Source organism: Myxocyprinus asiaticus, chromosome 36 (genome assembly GCF_019703515.2).
Source record: "Myxocyprinus asiaticus isolate MX2 ecotype Aquarium Trade chromosome 36, UBuf_Myxa_2, whole genome shotgun sequence".
Classification (NCBI taxonomy): Eukaryota; Metazoa; Chordata; class Actinopteri; order Cypriniformes; family Catostomidae; genus Myxocyprinus; species Myxocyprinus asiaticus.
This window is the reverse complement of record NC_059379.1, coordinates 17204400-17221929: the sequence shown is the minus strand read 5'-3', so window position 1 is coordinate 17221929 and position 17530 is coordinate 17204400. Positions and strand designations below refer to the sequence as shown.

The 17530-nt window shown below is 40.0% G+C and overlaps 1 protein-coding gene across 3 annotated transcripts; it reads left to right on the top strand.

The window, feature by feature from the left end:
• The first annotated feature begins 619 nt into the window (after positions 1–619).
• On the top strand, positions 620–17139 carry LOC127426985 (next to BRCA1 gene 1 protein-like). Of its 3 annotated transcripts, none has more exons than XM_051674245.1 (21): positions 620–852; positions 1290–1352; positions 1480–1498; positions 3270–3292; positions 3467–3649; positions 5222–5299; positions 5498–5712; positions 8609–8728; positions 9179–9430; positions 9679–9838; positions 9964–10212; positions 11029–11157; positions 11246–11321; positions 11439–11549; positions 12488–12664; positions 13099–13230; positions 13451–13904; positions 14023–14105; positions 14732–14798; positions 15124–15226; positions 16249–17139. In XM_051674245.1, exons 1-21 carry the CDS (start codon positions 751–753, stop codon positions 16426–16428), a joined length of 2976 nt encoding a protein of 991 aa, XP_051530205.1. In that variant the 5' UTR covers positions 620–750; the 3' UTR covers positions 16429–17139. The 3 variants fall into 3 exon arrangements, with proteins under 3 accessions (XP_051530205.1, XP_051530206.1, XP_051530204.1); XM_051674246.1 differs by having other exon boundaries at positions 5219–5299; positions 16252–17139; XM_051674244.1 differs by having other exon boundaries at positions 5219–5299.
• The last annotated feature ends 391 nt before the right edge of the window (positions 17140–17530 follow it).

The window sequence follows — 17530 nt, the reverse complement described above, 5'->3', positions numbered from 1 at the left end:
TCAGACCAATGGCTTCAAGTTTGTATCAGTTCCATCCTCCCTTCTGTCTATCCAGGCCCAGGACATAGGTGGCCTGTACGTGGAATGTGTGGAAGAACACTGCTTGCTGTATAATGTCCCATAACAGAGTAAAACTTTTTTAATGAGGAAAAAATTACCGAGTGCATCTTTAAAGAACTAACAACCTTATCTGGCCAAATTTTACCTGATGTCCCACTTTAGTTGACATCACCCTATTTATTTAATTTAATTAAACCAAGCAGTATGTTCTAAAATGTATCACTTCAGTAAATAAAAAAATAAATAAAAAGCTCTGTGCTTCCTTTTATAATTATTTTGATAACGTTTTTAATATTTTTATACACGCCCATTTCCCCCTCAATTTACATTACACCCCTTCAATGTATTTATACATATCTGTTCTTGTCTGTACTGTACAGCGTGATTATTATTTTCCTTCTGGAAATATTATTTCGTGGAATCACGATATAAGCACTTGCAAGAGCTCATAAAATACTTTCAGCATCTGTGAACCCTTTTAATATTTTTAACGCCAAAATTTGATCAAATGAAAACCTGAGACACTTCCTGTCACATGGGTTGGGGGCGTGTACGAATCCAGCGATGTAAACAAGAACGCGAAAGAAAAGTCTCGGTTACCTCAGATACCTAACAGTGTTGACATCAGCACGGGTATTTAGAGCGTCACATCCCCGCATCAAACGGCTCGACAGACTCTGGCTCACAGTCATGAACCTCCCCGTCACTGTCAAAGTGAACTTCAGGGGCAACGTGAAGAAATTTCCCGTCTTGGACACGAACAAAGCACAGTGGGAGACTGTGGAGGCCTGGGTAAGGAGTCATTAAGCCTTGCTCGGTGGCGTTTATGTGGGGACGTTTACATTTCTTGGTCCTGGAAGGCCGTAGCCGAGGCCTACATAAACAAACCTTAAAGCGGGGGATATGAGACGTTTAACCTTCAGTCAAAACACACGATCCTTTTATAGAAGATACGTCTTAACATATATGTCAATTAGGTCATTTATCTAGATCCCAGTGGTATATAAATGTCAACAAAATTTGTCATCATTTGATCTTGACCTTTCTGTTCGGCCATAAATCAGATGACATTTTGTAAATGGGAAATGTTGTTTTTAACTCTACTGTATCTACTGTATAGACTGTAACGTTCTGGTGTCTTTATTAGAAGTATTCTGCGCAATCTGCAGTTAATAATGGTGTTTGTTTACATGGTTAGCTGACATTAGTGTTTTCTTTATAACCTTTAGATTAAAACTACCTTCGGGTTGTGTCATTTTCAAGTGAAATATTTTGACGAGGACAACGAGGAGGTAAACAATGTGAATTTAACAATGAGTTTATATCATTTGATTATATCATTATAACAAATAATGTATGAGCACGGAGACTGTTATTGTCTAAGGTACTTCTATTGATATTGTCTTCTTACTTTTACAGGTGTGCATAAATATTCAAGGTTTGTTTTAAATTAAATTGACAGTTTATTGATTTTAAATATATATATATATATATATATATCACACTGGCAGACAAAAGTTTGGAATAATGTACAGATTTTGCTGTTTCGGAAGGGAATTGGTACTTTTTCACTGAAGTGGCATTCAACTGATCACAAAGTATAGTCAGGACATTACTGATGTAAAAAACAGCTCCATCACTATTTGAAAAAAGTCATTTTTGATCAAATCTAGACAGACCCCATTTCCAGCAGCCATTACTCCAACATCTTATCCTTGAGTAATCATGCTAAATTGCTAATTTGGTACTAGAAAATCACTTGTCATTATATCAAACACTGCTGAAAGCTATTTGGTTCATTAAATGAAGCTTAACATTGTCTTTGTGTTTGTTTTTGAGTTGCCACAGTATGCAATAGACTGGCATGTCTTAAGGTCAATATTAGGTCAAAAATGTCAAAAAAGAAACAGCGTTCTCTAGAAACTCATCAGTCAATCATTGTTTTGAGGAATGAAGGCTATACAATGCTTGAAATTGCCAAAAAACTGAAGATTTCAGACAAAGGTGTACTCTACAGTCTTCAAAGACAAAGGACAACTGGCTCTAACAAGGACAGAAAGAGATGTGGAAGGCCCAGATGTACAACTAAACAAGAGGATAAGTACATCAGAGTCTCTAGTTTGAGAAATAGACGCCTCATGTGTCCTCAGTTGACAGCTTCATTGAATTCTACCTGCTCAACACCAGTTTCATGTACAACAGTAAAGAGAAGACTCAGGGGTGCAGGCCTTATGGGAAGAATTGCTAAGAAAAAGCCACTTTTGGGGGCCTGGGTAGCTCAGTGGTAAAAGACGCTGGCTACCACTCCTGGAGCTCGCTAGTTCGAATCCCAGGGCGTGCTGAGTGACTCCAGCCAGGTCTCCTAAGCAACCAAATTGGCCCAGTTGCTAGGGAGGGTAGAGTCACATGGGGTGACCTCCTCGTGGTCACTATAATGTGGTTCGTTCTCGGTGGAGCACGTGGTGAGTTGAGCGTGGATGGCGTGAAGCCTATGTCTCCGTGGCAACGCGCTCAACAAGCCACGTGATAAGATGCGCGGGTTGATGGTCTCAGACGCGGAGGCAACTGGGATTCGTCCTCCGCCAAGCGGATTGAGGCGAATCACTACGCGACCACGAGGACTTAAAAGCACACTGGGAATTGGGCATTCCAAATTGGGTGAAAATCCAAAAAAGAAAAAGCCACTTTTGAAACGGAAAAACAAAAGGTTAGAGTGGGCAAAGAAACACAGACATTGGACAACAGATAATTGAGCTTTTGTGGGATCAGCTAGACTGTAAGGTGCATGAGAAGTGCCCAACAAGACAGCCACATATATGGCAAGTGCTACAGGAAGCATGAGGTGAAATGCCACCTGAGTATCTGGACAAACTGACAGCTAGAATTCCATGGATCTGCAAAGCTGTCATTGCTGCACGTGGAGGATTTTTTTGATTAGAACTCTTTGAAGTAGTTTAAGAAGTTCTGAACATTTTTTTTTTTTCAAATTGTAATAGTAATTTTTCACGTTATTAATGTCCTGACTATACATTGTGATCAGTTGAATGCCACTCTGGTGAATAAAAGTATCAAAAGTATTCTTTCTTTACATTATTCCAAACTTTTGGCCACCTGTGTATGTGTATATATATATATATATATATATATATATATATATATATAGTGAATTATATTAAAAAAAATTTTTTTTTCTTATGTTAACATCACAGATGAATACACAGAAGCTCTGAAGGTAAGGACATACGTACATTGTATATTTTTAAATCTTTTAGATGATGCATAAGCTAGTGTACTCGAATAAAGCCCATTGCTGTTTTCAGTCTGTGCTTTTGTTTGTTGTCATCGTCATGATTAAATTGTCCAGGCTTTACACAAGATGTTGTCATTCTTTAATCTTCTAATTTAGAGTGCATTTAAGCAAGCCAATCAGCTACACATGAATGTCTATAAGATGAAGGGCCAGGCAGAAGGTGGTGCAGTGAAGGCAGAGCTGAAGGATCTAAAGATAGATCCTAGACCAGCTCCTCCGTATCGAGCAAGAGTCAAGATGGCAGACAAGGAGACCCAGGTGACTCCCGAGCGGGACTCGGTAAGCAGTTTACAAACTTAAAAATTTAACAGAAAAATCTAGTTGTCTGAAAGTGAGCATAGACTATGCTTAAAGGAATAGTTCACCCAAAGATGAAAATTCTCTAATCACTTATTCACCCTCAGGCCATCCCAGACGTGTATGACTTTCTTTCTTTCTGCAGAATACAAATAAAGATTTTTAGAAGAATGTCTCAGCTCTGTTGGTCCATACAATGCAAGTGAATGGTGGCCAGAACTTTGAAGCTCCAAAAAGCACATAAAGGCAGCATAAATGTAATTAATACGACTCCAATAGTTAAATCCATGGGTGCGTCTCAATCGGCACCCTAGTTCATTAGTCAGGGCACTGATCAGAGAGTCAGCCATTTCTAGGGCTGTCTCAATCACAAAATCATTCCAGTGCACTGAAACGTTCGCTCCCTAAAAAATTGCACCGTTAAGACCAGGGAGCATCGTTGCTGACTATGTTCCATTACCGGAAATGTCGTCATGTCCTCTGAAGTCTCAGGTGGTTAGGTGACGAGCACAAGTGTAAAAGTATGAATTCCAAGCCTTATTTCCTCTTTATAAAAGATGTTGTTTGTAATGTCTTTCATTCATAATTACAATGAAAGTGATTTAAACAAGGTTTAAAATACACTCCTATATATTTTATTTCTTTATGTAAGCCATTTTTCTGTTATAATAACACTGTACGTTTGAATATCTTCAACGAAAATGAACGGTAGTGTCATTTATACAGTGATGGTTCTGATTAATAACATCTGTACTTCAGTGCACCAGCTCTTTAACGTGTCGTGGGTGATTGAGTCATAAGTGTCCCAGTGTTCAGTGGATGAACATCCTTGCCAGTGCCTGAATTCGTGTTTACATTATACTGATTCACAAAATAGGGAGCTGATTGAGACACAGGACATGTCTTCAGAAGCGATATGATAGGTGTGGGTGAGAAACAGATCAATATTTAAGTCCCTTTTTTTTCCAAAAATATCCACCTTTGACCAGCCCTGGCCAGTGGCGATATTTACGAAGAACGTGAATTGCCAAAAAAACAATTGATGAATGTGGAAGTGAAAGTGGATATTTATAGAAAGAAGGACTTAAATATTGATCTTTTTCTCACCTACATTTATCATATTGCTTCTGAAGATATGGAATTAACCACTGGAGTCTTATGGATTACTTTTATGCTGCCTTTATGTGCTTATTGGAGCTTCAAAGTTCTGGCCTCCATTCACTTGCATTGTTCTGACCTACAGAGCTGAGATATTATTCCAAAATTCTTTGTTTATGTTCTGCAGATGAAAATAAGTCATACACATCTGGGATGGCATGAAGGTGAGTAAATGATGAGAGATTTTTATTTTTATTTTTGGATGAACTATTCATTTAAATATTTTAACTGATTTAACAATATAAGTGAAACCCCAGTCATCCTGCAAGTGCAAGTTATTTATTATTTAAAGCATATCATAATATAAAATTTTGTTAATAATTTTGGGCTGGGCCTGTTGTAGAGTGAGACAGTTTAAGACTGAGAAAACCAGTTTCTGTTGTCCTTTATAAGCAGGTTGTGGCCAAGGAAAACAAAGGGATGAAAACAGAAGAGGAAGCAGTGCCAACATGGTTCAAATCCTACATGGACAGGGTACTGTACTTTTAAAAATGAGGGCTTTTTCTTCTATAGCTTTTTGTGTTTTACATTGTTTTGTGAAAATAATGTAATTATTTTATCACTTATTAAAAACCAGAGACTTATTTAAAAAAAAAAAAATAAAAAATAATAATTTCTTGAATTTGGTCCAAATTGTTGTTGTTTAAAAATTGTTCTCAATCCACTTTGCAGTTCAAAGACCAAGTGGTTCGGGAGGTGGTGGACAGAATGTGTAGTGAGTTTTCCGGCCAGTGTTGCACACACAGGGCCTCAGATCCTCCAGCAGAGGAGCCAAGCACCTCTGGCACTCAGAAACCTGCTAGCTCTACTGCACAAAGGGCCTCTAGCTCAACTCCAAATTGCAGTAGCTGTAAAGGACCAGCCACTGGGGGAGGATATCAGTGCAGGTGAGAACGCCCTGAAGCTTAGGCCCTGTTTTAGAAATCTTGCTGATACACTAGCCACTTTTCCTCTATCGGGCCAGTGCGAGCTAAGGCCATAAACTGGTCAGCTGGAGCCAGTAGCCTCGGACTTCGAGCCACAAGACCAAAATCGTTCTGTATTCCCACCATCAGGCCAAAAGCCCAACAGCATTGCCCTAAAACCTGCCCTTAATATGCCGCCCTAGTGCAAATGTCACACACCCCGCCCATTTGACAAGCCAAACCAAATACGCATGTTATCTAGAATATCAAGTTTATATTTGAATGTAAACATTAGCTGGCTAGCAAGATAAGTGACCGTTGACAACTCACTGACTTTAACTGCCATGGTGTCCCAGGTGGTCTCTCCACTAACAGCAGGACGATGTCCCAGCACACTGTCCATGATCTCGAACCATGGAAAGTTGTTCCTTTGTGCACCGCTTTTGTCTATTGTGCATCTTAATGGATTTGTAATGTGTCTGCAATTTCTTTTGCCGAGATGCAGGTGCGTGATGTCACACAAACATGTCGGCACCCAGAGATGTACAAAGTTAGTGATACAGTGCATCCGGAAAGTATTCACAGCTCTTCACTTTTTCCACATTTTGTTATGTTTCAGCCTTATTCCAAAATTGATTAAATTCATTATTTTCCTCAATTCTACAAACAATACCCCATAATGACAACATGAAAGAAGTTTGTTTGAAATTTTGCAAATTTATTAAAAATAAAAAACGAAACAAATCACATGTACATAAGTATTCACAGCCTTTGCTAAATGCTTTGTTGAAGCACCATTGGCACCAATTACAGCCTCAAGTCTTTTTGAGTATGATGCTACAAGCTTGGCACACCTATTTTTGGGAAGTTTCTCCCATTCTTCTTTGCAGGACCTCTCAAGCTTCATCAGGTTGGATGGGGAGCGTCGGTGCACAGCCATATTCAGATCTCTCCAGAGATGTTCAATTGGGTTCAAGTCTGGGCTCTGGCTGGACCGCTCAAGGACATTCACAGAGTTGTCCCGTAGCCACTCGTTTGTTATCTTGGCTGTGTGCTTAGGGTCGTTGTCCTGTTGGAAGATGAACCTTCGCCCCAGTCTGAGGTCCAGAGCGCTCTGGAGCAGGTTTTCATCAAGGATGTCTCTGTACATTGCTGCATTCATCTTTCCCTTGATCCTGACTAGTCTCCCAGTTCCTGCTGCTGAAAAAATCCCTACAGCATGATGCTGCCACCACCATGCTTCACTGTAGGGATGGTATTGGCCAGATGATGAGCGGTGCCTGGTTTCCTCCAGACATGTCGCTTGCTATTCAGGCCAAATAGTTTAATCTTTGTTTCTCATGATCTGAGAGTCCTTCAGGTGCCTTTAGGCAAACTCCAGGCGGGCTGTCATGTGCCTTTTACTGAGGAGTGGCTTCCTTCTGGCCACTCTACCATACAGGCCTGATTGGTGGAGTGCTGCAGAGATGGTTGTTCTTCTGGAAGGTTTTCCTCTCTCCACAGAGAAACACTGGAGCTCTGTCAGAGTGACCATCGGGTTCTTGGTCACCTCCCTGACTAAGGCAACTAAACCCGATTGCTCAGTTTGGCCGGGCGGCCAGCTCTAGGAAGAGCCCTGGTGGTTCCAAACTTCTTCCATTTATGGATGATGGAGGCCACTGTGCTCATTGGGACCTTCAATGCTGCTGAAATTTTTCTGTACCCTTCCCCAGATCTGTGCCTCGATACAATCCTGTCTCGGAGGTCTACAGACAATTCCTTGGACTTCATGGCTTGGTTTGTGCTCTGACATGCACTGTTAACTGTGGGACCTTATATAGGCAGGTGTGTACCTTTCCAAATCATGTCCAATCAACTGAATTTACCACAGGTGGACTCCAATCAAGTTGTAGAAACATCTCAAGGATGATCGGTGGAAACAGGATGCACTTGAGCTCAATTTTGAGTGTCATGGCAAAGGCTGTGAATACTTATGTACATGTGATTTTTTTTTTTTCGTTTTTTATTTTTAATAAATTTGCAAAGATTTCAAACAAACTTATTTCACTTTTTCATTATGGGGTATTGTTTGTAGAATTTTGAGGAAAATAATGAATTTAATCAATTTTGGAATAAGGCTGTAACAACAAAATTTGGAAAAAGTGAAGCGCTGTGAATACTTTCCGGATGCACTGAAAACATTCACTTTTATTAAATTGTATCAACCAATGAGTTGAAAGTTCCTGCATTATAAGATATTAAAGCATGTTTAACAAATGTTTGCAGAGACTGGTGTACAAAACACGGTAAATTAAACTCTCTTTTGATGATTGTACACCTGTAGCACAAATGCTAGCATAGCAGCATTGTTTATCAGTTGGGTTGCTAGTAGATGTCTCTGGTGACAGTCAAACCCCTGTTAAGCTAACAGGAGTGCTGCAGTTTTGGTTGTTTAAACCTGATTTTCCAAGCATCTGGCAATGGAATTTCTTTATGGACTGAGATCTGAGATATCAAGTAGGAATATCCCACATCCGACTTGAATGAAACACAGAATGAGTATCTTGCTAAATTTGACACTGACCCCACCTCAATCCCCAGCTGGCCTTCTTTGGGCCAAGGGTAATCGGCGGGCCAAAGGCCATTGGCTGTTGGCCCCCGAATAAGCACAGACAAGGCACAATTAAGCCCCGGAAGTGACAGTGGGAATGCAACTGGCCCTGGCTTGCATTAGCATGCCCTCATTTGGCCCAACACTGGAAACGTTGCCACTGTTTAGTGTGTCAACACTCCTCAAGGATGTTTAATAAACACACACAGAGGTAATCTCCTATGAATGGAATTGCAAGACATAAAATGTACATACTTGAAATAAAACATTTCTCTCTCCTATGTGCAGTGTTTGTCCATCTTGCATCTTATGTGAGCCGTGTAGTCATAAACATGATCCCAGCCATAACTTAAAGAGAACAAGGACTCCTTTGTCGGTTCCTGAACGTGGAGTTACTCCAGAACCCAGGCAAGCCAAAAGAAACAGTTTGTGCTCAAAGATTCTCTGAACTGCAGTGCTTACTGATGGCACTTCTTCAATAGTCAGAATTTTGTCTTCTACATCAGTGGTTCTCAACTGGTTTAGTTTCAGGAACCAGATTGTTTACATTGGACATCAAGTGGCGACCCAACTCAGTACCAATGTTGTTTATTGTACAAAAGTAAACAAATATTCACTTAAAATCAAACATTGCGATTTATTAATATTACCACGAGCTGTATAGGCACAACAATATGCAATTGTATTAACAGACCTGCAACCTACAGTATATTTGAGTTGCGACCCACTAGTTGAGGACCACTGTTGTACATAAGTTGAATGGTTGATGATCTCGAATGCATTTTTGATTTCTTAATGAAGTGGAATAATTACACTTGCCATATGACTTTTTATTCATTTTGGTTCGTTCTCACTCAGGTTTCTGAGACGGGGTGACAGGACAGTGCGAAAGGCAGAGAGACAGCGGCTGAAGGCTGAGAGGAGGCAGTTGAAGGCAGAGGTGAAGGAGATCAAGAAGAAGCTGAGGTTGGAGAAGCGAGGTCTGCTGTGGAGTGGAGCCTCCAATGGGACCGGCAGCTCAGGCCTTGCCCCCGCTCCTGCCCTGTCTCTAGGCCCAGGACCAGCCCCAGCTCCGGCCCTGTGCCCAGACCCTCAAACTTCCAGTCCAGAGTAAGGGCCACATTGAGAGGGGTCAGGGCTGGGTGACCTACATGCCCAGCCCAGAACAATCATTATCAAGATTATCACATTGTTTGTTATAGTTGAGTTATCGCTGGCAAGTGGATGGAACTACCTCAAAATACACCCGCTGCCTTTATGTATTACGTCCTTTTTGTACTTTTTTTGATATGAGCTTCAAGGAAAAGACAGACGCTGAAACAAAGATGTTCTGATGATCCTCTGTGCACTCAAACCAGGGGTCCCAAGGTCTCCTGCTCCACCTTGGTGCCCACAATGACTGCCTTGTTTCTGGATGAGAATCTACCAGATGGCACTTGTTTGGAGCCGGGCACCAAGTTCATCAAGTACTGGAAGATGAGGAACACTGGCAACATCAGCTGGACTTCTGATACCAAGGTACTTATGACGAACAGATACATTTTGTAGCTCACTAGAGGTTTGGTCATCATTGGAATTTTCACATATGTTGTGGGAATAATGTTGTTATGTTTGCATCTGTGCTTGTGTGTTTGTCTTTGCAGTTGAAGTTTATGTGGGGAAACCTGACCCTGGGATCACGGGAGCAAAAAGAGGTTGCAGTTCCCTTTCTGCAACCGGGTCAGGTTGGTGTGGTGAGTGTGGCGTTTGTGGCACCCCTGCTGGAGGGCACCTACACTTCTCATTGGCGCCTGGCACACTGTGGGGTGCAGTTTGGGCCCAGAGTGTGGTGTAGCATTGTAGTCGTGCCAAGCTCAGGGAAGAAACTCAACTCCCAATCCAGCAAAACACTGGTGAGTGAAGAGTAACTTTTAACTACCAGCTAAACGGAATCACATTTGTACCTTAATGATTAAAAATGTTCCAATTCCATTGCATTTTTCAAGGGATAGTTCACCCCAAAATGAAATTTCTCTCATCATTTACTCACTCTCATCATTTACATGCCATCCCAGATGTGTATGACTTTCTTTCTTCTGCAGAACACAAATGAAGCTTTTTAGAAGAATATCAGCTCTTTAGGTCCATACAATGCAAGTGATTGGTGACCAGAACTCAGAAAGTTCAAAAAGGATATAATGGCAGCATAAAAGTAATCTATAAGACTCCAGTGGTTAAATCCATGTCTTCAGAAGCGATATAATATGTGTGGGTGATAAACACATCAATATTTAAGTCCTTTTTTACTATCAGCCTCCACCTTTGACAATCCCAAACCAGTAGTTGGCTGAATATGAAAGTGAAAGTGTAGATTTTCAGTAAATAAGGACTTCAATGTTGTCCTTATTCTCACTCACACCTATCATATAGCTTCTGAAGATATGGATTAAACCACTGGAGTCTTATGGATTACTTTTATGTTGCCATTATGTCCTTTTTGGACCTTCAAAGTTCTGGTCACCATTCACTTGCAGTGTTCTGCAGAAGAAAGAAAATCTAGGCATACAAATCTGGGGTGGCATGAGGGTGAGTAAATAATGACACAATTATTATTTTTTTTTTTTGGTGAACTATCAATTTAAGGGTTAAAGAAACAATTTAATCAACAGAATGTTAAAACAGTTTGTAGTTCCTGAGGTAGTCACCAATAGCTTCAGCTTCTTTTGTAGAGTACTGATCTCTGTCTAATGGGGAAAGAGGGGATATTCTGGTCAGACACCAGGGACTGTAATGCTCAAGTGTCTACCAGCTCCAGGAGAGAATACTACATCCCCTCTGTGGACTTACTAACAGCACAGGTACTTGCATAGGCCAGGCACAACAACACTTCCTTACTTTAGTTCATGTGATGTGTGCCCAACTAATGTCCAAAGTCTTGTTTTTCAGGATCTGTTGTCATTTGAGTTGTTGGATAAAAACGTTGTGGAAGAATTGGTGAAAGTACAAGCCAACACTCCAGCTGGTAAGGCCTTATTCTAGACACAATTATATAGTGTACTGTATCCTCAGGGTCTGTTCTGTGTTAGATTAATATTTAGTTTGTCAATTTTTTTTAATACTAATTGTGTAATCTCTTCAGATATGACCCACTGTATTTCTCCACCTCCTCATCATGGATCCTTGTTTGGAAAGCATGGAAGGGGACTAAACAAAGTCAAGGCTGGATATTCAAGCGGGAAAAAAACTCAAGGTTTGAGGACCTAAGCAATCTGGAATTGTCACTGAAAATCACAAAGATATGGGACCTAATGATTTGTTGTTAATATAGTAATTACATCTAAAAGCCACTAGAGATCATTTCTGTTATTCTAAATAGCTGTGTTCCTATGTAGTTGCCCTTAAGCAGAGTGAAGCCAGGAGGGACCATGCATAATGTTTCTCAGCTATTTTCGCAATTAATTTTAACCAGCTGGTCAACAAAACTTTTTGTCTTAATTTTGACCTAACATACTTCTTTTTATGAAATGTTTTGCTTGCCAACTCAGAGTGTGCTTGTGCAATCTTTCTTAAATGAAATCTAAGGAAATGCTACTTGGTTTGAGATTTAGTTATCTATTTTAATGCCATTCATTCATTTTGAGGGTGGTTTAAGTGCCCGAATACTTTGAGGCCACTGTAGATATTCTATGTGAATAAAGTTACTTTAGAACTTAACATCATTGAACAGTAATGGATGGATGAAAATGAAACCGTGACTAAAGCCTGAATAATTCTTGCTGCATCTGCACAGACGCAAGGGTGTGTGCACCAAAGATGTCATTAATAATTTACATAATTGCATAATAATTAATAAATTACAAATAATATGCAGATGTCTGTCTGGAATAAATACACCGTAAATTCATAACTAGGCATGTCACAGGCCACAAAAAAGTGCTGATGGGCTGGATGCCACCTACGGGTTACCTGTTGAGTACCTTGACTCTAAAGAATTCACTTTTTTATTTTTGGTTTTCTCTCATACTTCTGAAACTTCATAGAATAGCAGAGACAATGTACTTGGAGTAATAATGACTTTTGTTTTGTTTTACAACCAGATGTTCAGATTTTGTGAATGATAGATGAAGCAGTGGAACATGGACAGCATTTTAATGAAGTTGTATATTGATGTGGCTTGCTCTCTGTTAGTGTTGCAGCCTCAGAGACAGAATGAGCCCCTGGACATTCTAGCCAATGAGGAAGGAGATGAAGACATCAGCGGGACGCAGTTTGTATGCGAGACTGTGATCCGTTCTCTCACTCTGGAGGAGGAACCAGAACGCAAGCCTAAACGCAGGGTTCGGCCCAAACTCAGCAGGCTTGATGGTGTGTTTCCATTCGCTGTATTAGTGCTCAGAGTATAGTGGTGATATGTGTAATTTTTTTTTCATGTTGTTTTCTCTTATCCAAGTGTAATTTGCAGAGACAGCTATAAATAAGTATGCCATTCGTAAGTTGATTCCCTTGAAAAGTGTAAACACTGTGGCTCTGTTTGAGTATCCCGACATAGCAACATTGACACAACCAATGGCGTGAGTTTGGGGTGGGACTTTCTGTTTGCCCAACCATATGGCAGATGGGGGCAGTGTTCAGGAAACCTGTTTGAAAACAGTCATGACTTTTTCCATTCTGTTTGGTGACGCTAGTGGCACAGGAATTACACACTTCACCAATAACTTTCTTTTTTAATTGACTCTAAGATCTATTTGTTATCTGTGAATTTCTTGAAAGAGTGTCCAATGGCTCTAATTATTTTGCAGTTCACGACCCTGCACGCTTTCAAGAGAGATCTTTACAGGCAAAGAATAACAGACCTTTGCCAATCACTAACAGGCCTGAGGATCCAGCCCCTCTGCCAAAACCAGTCATAACAGAGGAACCAGTCATGCCAGGTGATGCACCACTCTACAGAAAGTTTTTTTTTTTATTTTACATCATATTTCTTGTGCATGTTATACCTTATTTTTTTCATATTGCTATTGGGTGAACAGATTCTGCTGAAGTCACTGTAAATTCAGCGTACCCTTGTACTCTAGCTTTCTAAAAATAAATCTGCTTTCCCTGCTTTTTAAGCTGTATCTTTCAGTTCACACATGGGTTTTTCCCCCACAGTCTTTTTGGAGGCACTGATTGGCTCAAATGAAAACCTCTACACCGACCCAGCTGTGCAGGAGGAGAATGAAGAGGAAGTGGAGAATAAGGGACATGAAAAAGAGGAAGAGGCAGGAGAGTGGGATGAGGTGAGCAGCCAGGTGTCCTCTGCCTCATCAGAGGACTACATTGTCATCCTGCCTGACTGCTTCGATACTTCCAGGCCCCTGGGAGAATCGATGTATAGCTCAGCAATGTCCCAGCCTGCAGTCCCTCTCACCAACGAGCCAGAGGCACCGCAGATCCTGAGCACTGCTGAAGGAGAGGTCGAGGAACCCACCTCTGTTTCAGCTCTTCAAAGCAGCCTGAACAGGATGCTCTGCACCTCACAGATACTGGATACTCCCCCTCTAATTCCAGAGATGGTTCCTCCACCCATAACTTTGTCACCTCCCCCATCTCTTCAAACCCACAGGTAAAAAAAAAAAAAAAAAGAGAGAATTTGCTAATCATTTACTATTATGTGGATTGTTACATAAAATATTATGCATGGACTGGCATGTTTTTGTAATCATCTAATGATTCTTTTGCAGATCAGTGAGACCTCATGATCTTGAGTTAGGACCAGAGGCCTCTGAGGAGAACATATCATGCCAACCTGAGGATGACTCAAGTGGTGAGTCGTCTGCTAGACTCAGTTGTGTCGCTTGTGGAAAAACTATTTAAGAATCTTTTTAAACTGCTCATAACCGTTGCTGTGTCATAACAAAATGATTAATTTAGGTGATCAGTAAGACTGTATTTGATATTTTAACCTGTGATTACATGCATTATGAAGGCAATGTTTAAAAAAACAAAACAAGCAAGAAAACACTTGATAGGTAGATATTTAGTTTTGGATATCACGAATACAACCTATGATAAAAATGTATGAAAACCAGTTGTCCAGTATTCTATATAGTGGCTGCATTCATTGCATCAGTATACACAACATCCACATCCAAGTTTACGCGCTAACAAATGTGAATCATATTTTCGATGGGTGAAAAATAAAATTTCTTTTCTGAGGGCAAATGTGCATCCTCTACACAATGTTCATGCCTGAAAAAGAAATTTAAATAACCACCAGGTTGTAGTGTTACCAAGAAACATTTTATTACCATCTTATATGCATCATGTGCTTGCAAAGTGAATAAAATGGGTATGTTTTTCTAAGGAAACATAGTGGCAAATGTGAGATGTAGAAGCATTTGTGTAGTTTAGAGCCATCTTAAATGTTTCGTTTGTTTTTGCTTCAACCAGGGTGCAGATCAGCTCATTTACAGGCCCCTGTTAGTGCCTTTGAGACCTGCAGCTCTCAGGATCTCAGGTAAAGCCACACAGTGAAGTTATCTCTCTGAGCTCCTTTACTACTCACACGTGTGTTCACATCAGAATGTTTCAGAAAAGCGAATGAGATCAGATTTTGAAGACATCTACATAGTTCAACTTTCAGTAAAGTTGTGTGCAACTGGAGAGGAAATGGCTTTGCAGACAAAGACAGTGCTTTTCTGTGGTCGACCACACATCATTCTAGCTATCTTCCTCATAGTTTTGTTTCATAACTGTTAAAGATCTCTCCAGTCATCCCGTTTTGCTGCCACACGAGCATTCTTTTGATATGAGTTTCTATTCCTGTTTTTATACTTCTGCAGTGTGCATCATGGTGGTCTGACAGAGGGGCTGGTGAAGGGAGCACTCTCTGTGGCTGCCTCTGCTTATAAAGCACTCTTCACAGGCCAAAGCACAGCTGCAAAGGTGTTACTTTTTTTTTTTCTCTCACCAGTGCATGGCACTCCTGGTAGAAATAGATTGTAGACTTAAAGGAATAGTTCATCCAAAAATCATTTACTCATCCTCATGCCATCCCAGATGTGTATTACTTTATTACTTTTTTTCTTCTGCAGAACACACACAAAGCTTTTTAAAAGAATATCTCAGCTCTGTAAGTCCACACAATAAAACTGAATGGTGACCAAAACTTTGAAGCTTCAAAAAGCACAAAGGTATTCCAAACGACTCCAGTGGTTTAATCCATGTCTTCTGAAGTGATCAAATCGATTATGGACAAGAACAGGCCAAAATATAACTCCTTTTTCACTGTATCTTGCCATTGCACTCTCTAGGCACCATCATTATTTCAAGCTCGATTACACTTTCTAGTGCTTAATACATGCACAGAGCACTAGATGTCACTAGGAAGAGTAATGAGGCTTGAAATCATGTTCGCCAAGGGACTGCTGATGTCAGGATCTACAGTGAAAAAGGAATTATATTTTGGTCTGTTCTCACCTGAAATTGATTTAATGACTTCAGAAGACATGGATTAAAGCACTGGAGTCTTTTGGATTTCCTTTATGTGCTTTTTGGAGCTTCAACATTTTGGTCCCCACCACCAGATATTCTTCTAAATATCTTTGTTTGTGTGCTGCAGAAGAAAGAAAGCCGCACACATCTGGGATGGAATGAATGTGAGTTAATGATGAGAGAATTTCATTTTTGCGTGAACTTTTCCTTAAATATTTGCCTATACACAGAACTATACAATATTTACAAACAATGCTTTCACATAGGTGTACCAGTGTTCTAATGAGGGAAACATTGCTGTGTTTATTTTTAACAAGACCTATATTACAGTGACTTCTATGCAGAAAGCAACTGCATGCAAAATGTTTTTCTATTAGATAATGCAGCATGATTGTTGCACAATGCATGGTGTAGTCTGGATTTTCTGCATTCTTTGTTATACTAATACTGATTTTTGTTTGGTTCTCTCTCAGCAGCCTGCTGTTGACCCAGCCTGTGATGATGCCTCCATGATGGCTGTTTTGCAGGAGATGGGTTTTAGTAACCAGTTGCTTAATCAGAGGTTGTTAAGGAAGCATCATTACAATTTGCTTGATGTGGTCAATGAGCTAGTGCAGTTGACTGACAGTGAATGGCACATCTCAAGACATTAGGAAGCACTGTGGCAACCTTAATGACTACAACATGAAGTGTAAGAATTGTGAATGATTTCATCATGTTGCAGCATTCTCCTCAAAAGAGAAGTGGAATGGTGTCAAATGACCTTGACGTACTTTGTTAGCGACTCTCAAAAAAGAGAACTATATCGCTCAACCGAAAATAGCTGCAATGATGCAATTACTTGATTGTATAATTTTAGTTTAATGTTTATAGGACATTATGAATGAGGAAACAACATATGGTTTATTTAGCAGTCTTCATGTTATCTGTGTATGTGCCCTACTAACACATATAGACTGCTGTTAGGGAGGCTTCAGGTATCTTTTGTATTGCTTGATAAGATAAGTCTAATTTGAGACAATGTCCTGAGAGTTACAGTTTGTTTGAACACATTTGCCTCGGAAAGATGAAAAAGTAATGCTTATTTTGATTTATTTGTCACAGTGACCTCTATATTTATATACTGTATCTAATTTTCAGTTACGCTAATTCATATAATGTTACGTTAAGGTGTCGGGCTACCAAACTTAAAGGAATGTGCAATTAGTATTTTTCTGTCATGCTTAACACAACCAGTGGTCAAAGTTTTAGCTAGCCACCAACTTTGGTCATTTTTAAGTACCGTTGATGTATTACTATGAGCTGAAGGCTTATCAACATGGCTTTTGGTGTCAACCGCAGTGAATAAACATTCCATATGAACAGCTGTTGGAATGCATTGTGTGTTCAGTGACTTTCTTCATTTGACTAGATGTGTCCAAGTGTGCTAGCGCAATTTGCTCCAAATCATCGGCTTTTGTTCAGATTGCCCCAGTCAGCAGAACCGCTTTTGGTTAATGTACACACATCTGAATTGCTGAAATGGTGGAGGTTAAAATAGTTATCACTTTAGTCAGCTTCCTCTTAAAAGAAGGGAACTGAGCACAGATTCCCCAACCCCCATGTTTTTCATAGTTTCTGATTTTTGTTTTTAAACATGCAATATTTGAAAACTGGTTTTGGATGATGAATAAATAAATAATGTGTTTTGAAAAAACAAAACAAAACACGAGCTTACAATACATTTTTTATTTTTTTATTTACCCTAATATCTAA

Excerpts from the sequence above, each read along its gene's own strand:
- LOC127426985 (XM_051674244.1), top strand. The coding sequence starts at position 751 with ATGAACCTCCCCGTCACTGTCAAAGTGAACTTCAGGGGCAACGTGAAG. Across the intron at positions 9,431-9,678 it reads CCTCAAACTTCCAGTCCAGA|GGGTCCCAAGGTCTCCTGCT; the intron begins GTAAGGGCCACA and ends CACTCAAACCAG. Across the intron at positions 15,227-16,248 it reads GCCAAAGCACAGCTGCAAAG|CAGCCTGCTGTTGACCCAGC; the intron begins GTGTTACTTTTT and ends GTTCTCTCTCAG.